The following is a 4,129-nucleotide window of genomic DNA, read 5'->3' on the forward strand; positions in this document are numbered from 1 at the left end:
CCTCTTAGAAATCATCATCTGTCTTACCAAGGAGAAAGAAAGAGAGAAAGAAAGAAAGGGAGAGAGAAAGAAAAAAGGAAAGAAAACTCAATGTCACAGGCGCTTTAAAAGACAATGAGAAACATACTCTAAAGCCTTAGCTACTGAATGCAATATTTATAGGAGAGTTCTGCGAGAGAATGCTTCACTGTTTTTTCTCCATAATTGTCCAACACTCAACTAAGTAAACTTTTAGATTATAAAAATGCTTTGTCTCTATAGCACCCGTTTGTGCTGACTAAATGATCCTTTTATGAATTTATAACTATCATAGTTTAAAGTTCTTCTAATGTATATGCATAGCTGTGTGTGTGCATAAGTACACAAACACGCACGCAGACACACGCACATACATGCGCTGCTCCAAGGTCCCGCTCCTCTGCTTCCCTTTAGAGCTTTTTGTTTTCCTTATTTTTTGCTTTTTTTTTTCCCCGTGGGTTTTTCTCTTTTTTTTTTTTTTTTTTTTTTTTTTTGGAAAGTTAACCGTTTCCCATCAAGATAATGTCACAAGATGCACTTTAAAACTACTAACGAAGGGGGGGAAAACCGCATTGAAAAATGGCATATTTTTTCGCCCCATTTCATTTCATTCCCCAGTGAAAGACACAAGGCTATCCAAGTTAAAACTGGTCCTTTCCTTCAATAAATGATACCGCAATCTGGCCAAAGGACGTGCGTGTGTGTGTGTGTGCGCTAGATACAAACAGGAAAAAAAAAATACGAAAAGTAAAAGCAAAGAAGGAACGCACAGGGTCTCTGCGGAGAGTAGGAGGCAGCGTGTTTACACGCAGGTGTAAGCACCCGGCCACCCCCCCTCGGGCCCAGCAGCTCCTCGGGCTCTCCCTGGCTCTTGCCTTGATGCGAAACTGCTCAATGAAAGAAAGTTTGGAGGCTGACATCTGCCCGGGCTGCCCGGGCAGTGGGACCGGGGATGCCAAAGGCACGCACGGGGAGCCTCGGGGGGAGGAGGGGGAAGGAAGGGGTCTGGGGTGGGGGTGAAGCTAAATAATCCCCTCTCCCTCTCAAGGGAGTGCCACTTTCTCCGGGAAAACTCTGGAAACGTGTTGTTTCGTCTCCACCTTTCCCACATTGGGCCTTGCTCGCCCGCACTGGCACAGTCTGGAAGGGCTGCATATATTTTTTTTCCTCCCCCTCTGGCTGTGCCTCGGCCCCCGGACACACTGCCCGAAAATGAAGTTTACTTTGTCGGTTTGCATTATTCTCCGTTCTCCGAACTCGACTCTTGCCGTTGAAGGCATACATTAAGCAATTACGAGAGTCACGTCTCTGGAGAATGGAAGCTGGTGGTGCATATATATGTGTATATAGATATTATATATATGTGTATATATGTACGTCTATGCACGCATGCATATGTATACATACATACAGATATATGCATTCTTTTTTGCTACGGTAAAAGGAGAAAATAAGCGTTACACATATTTAAGAAGACTTGTTTATAACAAAAGTTCACATATACACATAAAGCAAAGGCTGAAACACAGTAACATATTGTAGACCGGTCACTGGTTGACTAACGCTCACCGTGGAAAATGCAAGTCATTTGCAAAATTAAGGTCGGAAAGGAAGGGGGAAAAAAAGAAGAAAAAAACAATTTGTTTATGTAAACTTCGATTTTCTTGCAGTGCAAATTGGTACGGTTAAATACTGTCTACATCAAAAGGGATAGCTTTTCCTTTCTCTTGTTTTTTTTTTGGTTTTTTTTTTTTCGTATATTCCTACAGGGGATCCACAGAAAATAAACACAGCAGCATGTGCCAATACCGAGCGACATTCCACAATGCAATCTGCCTTTGTGTGGCGGGAGGGGGCTGCGGAGGGGACCCGAGGCGGCTGCGCCCCCCCCCCCCCCCTTCCCTCCTCCCGCCCCCTCCCCGGCCGGGCAGCGCCGTATTTTTTCGCCAGCGAGCAAGGGAGTTTTGTGCGAACCGCTTTCGCCCTGCGCCTGCCCTGCCGGTGCCTGCCTGCCTGTGCGCGGTACTCACTCCACTCCGGTGCACGGGCACTCGCCTGGAAAGGTCAAAATACAGCATCGCACCTGCTACCGTCTAAGGGACAGTCCGGTGCAGGTGCTTTGTCTGTCTGTCTGCTGTGATTCGCGCTCGCCCTCTCGCTCGCTCGCTTTTTGTTTTGTTTTCTTTTTTTTTGAGCGTTTTTTTTTTAGTTTTTTTGTCTTTTTTTTAAAGATAGGAGAAAATAAAAAAGTAAAACAAAAAAGAGAAAAAGGAGGACAATCAAAAGTTGGGGGAAGGAGGAGGAGGAGAAGGAGGAGGAGAAGGAGGAGGAGGGGCCGGGCGCCCCCGCCGCGAGTTCACTGCACGGGGGTCTGCACCCCGTGGTGCGGCGGCGTGTCCCTGCTGGCCCCGTACACGTCCTCGGCGCCCGGCAGCGTCCCTCCCGGGGGAGTCATGCGCTTCTCTTTCTGTCTCCTGTTACAAAACCACACTCTCACCACCTCCTTCTCCAGCTGTAGGCTGTCCGCGAGCGAGGTGATCTCCTGGGCGGAGGGCTTGGGGCACTTGAGGAAATGGCTCTCCAGCGCGCCCTTGACGCTCACCTCGATGGAGGTGCGCTTTTTCCGCTTGCGGCCCTGCGCCGCGATCTTGTCTATGCTGGTGGGGCTGCCCGAGGAGGAGTCCGCCTCCTCCAACCACTTGTTCAACAAAGGCTTCAGCTTGCACATGTTCTTGAAGCTGAGCTGCAGGGCCTCGAAGCGGCAGATGGTGGTCTGCGAGAAGACGTTGCCGTAGAGGGTGCCCAGCGCCAGCCCCACGTCCGCTTGGGTAAATCCCAGTTTGATGCGCCGCTGCTTGAACTGCTTGGCGAACTGCTCCAGGTCGTCCGAGGTCGGCGTGTCCTCGTCCGAGTGCGGGTCGTGGTGCGGCGGCGGCCCGGGGGGCGCGGTGGCGGCGGCGGGCGCCGGCCCGGCCGCCCCGGGGTGGGGGCCGTGGGGCGGCGGCGGGTGCTCGGGGCCGTGGTGCGGTGGCCCGGGCGGCCCCGGCGGCGGCTCCTCGTGGGCGTCGCGCAGGCCGTGGTGGTGCAGCGCCGGCTGCGCGGCGCCCAGCATGCCGTTGACGGTGAAGCCGGGCGGCTGGGAGTAGAGCAGCCCCGCCTGCGCGCCGTTGGCCGCGGCCATGCCGGGCGGCAGGTGCGCCGCGCCGCCCGCCCGCCACGCCGCCGCCGCCGCCGCCGCCGCCGCCGCCGCCGCGTGGTGCCCGCCGCCGCCGCCGTGGTGCACCAGGTGCGGCGCCCGCCCCGGCGGCGGGTGCTGCGGCGGCGGCAGCTCGTCGCCGCGCCCGCCCGCCTGCACCACCGCCGGCTTTATGTCGGGCTGGCCCAGCGCGCCCGCCGACCAGGGCGCCTCGCCCCCGCCGCCGCCGCCGCCTCCCCCCGCCGCCGCCGCCGCCGCCGCCGCCGGGGCCGCCGTGGGACAGCGCCGCGATCCACTGGTGAGCGTGGCTCAGCGGGTGCCCGTTGCTCTGCAGCGCGTAGTCCGCCTGCACCAGGGCGCCGGCGTCGCGGTAGCCGCCGCCGGGCTGCATGCCGCCGGGCGGCTCGGCGTGCACCATGGGGGAGCCGGAGGCGAGCAGGCTGTAGTGGTTGGAGGCTGCGGTCGCCATGACTCGCCGAGCCGCACTGATCGCACCGGTTAAAGGCGCCGCGCATTTGACAGCTACTTTTTCGCCTCGGGCGCCGCGCGGCGCCCGCGCCCCCCCGGCCCGCGCGGCGGGGCCCACAGCGAAGGCACGCGCGGCCGCCCCGCCCCGCCGCCGCACACCATTGGCTGGCCGCGCCCTGACGGACGCGAGCGCCCCTGGCGACCGCCGCCGCCGCCACCCACCATTGGCGCGACCCGGCGGCGGCGCCCCGCCCCCTGCCCCGCCCCCGACCGCCCTCTGGAACCCAACTCCGAGGGGGAACGGGGCGCGGGGGGAGCGGCGGCCGCGGGGCGGGGGACGGCGGCGGCGGCGGCGGCGGCGGGGCGGGAGGGGAGGGGAGGGGAGGGGAGGGGACGGCAGGGGAGGGGAGGGGGCGCGCTCCGCCGCCGGCCCCGCCCCGCCGGGCC

The 4,129-nt window shown here is 59.2% G+C and overlaps 1 protein-coding gene across 1 annotated transcript; it reads right to left on the minus strand.

Annotated features, from left to right (window-relative positions):
* Positions 1 to 1,942: 1,942 nt before the first annotated feature.
* Positions 1,943 to 3,929, minus strand: POU3F2 (POU class 3 homeobox 2). The gene is given in 2 exon segments (XM_040599562.1): positions 1,943 to 3,455; positions 3,457 to 3,929. Coding segments are annotated over 2 exon segments (1,308 nt in total). The 5' UTR covers positions 3,684 to 3,929; the 3' UTR covers positions 1,943 to 2,374.
* Positions 3,930 to 4,129: the final 200 nt, after the last annotated feature.

Source organism: Falco naumanni, chromosome 6 (assembly GCF_017639655.2).
Source record: "Falco naumanni isolate bFalNau1 chromosome 6, bFalNau1.pat, whole genome shotgun sequence".
Lineage (NCBI taxonomy): Eukaryota > Metazoa > Chordata > Aves > Falconiformes > Falconidae > Falco > Falco naumanni.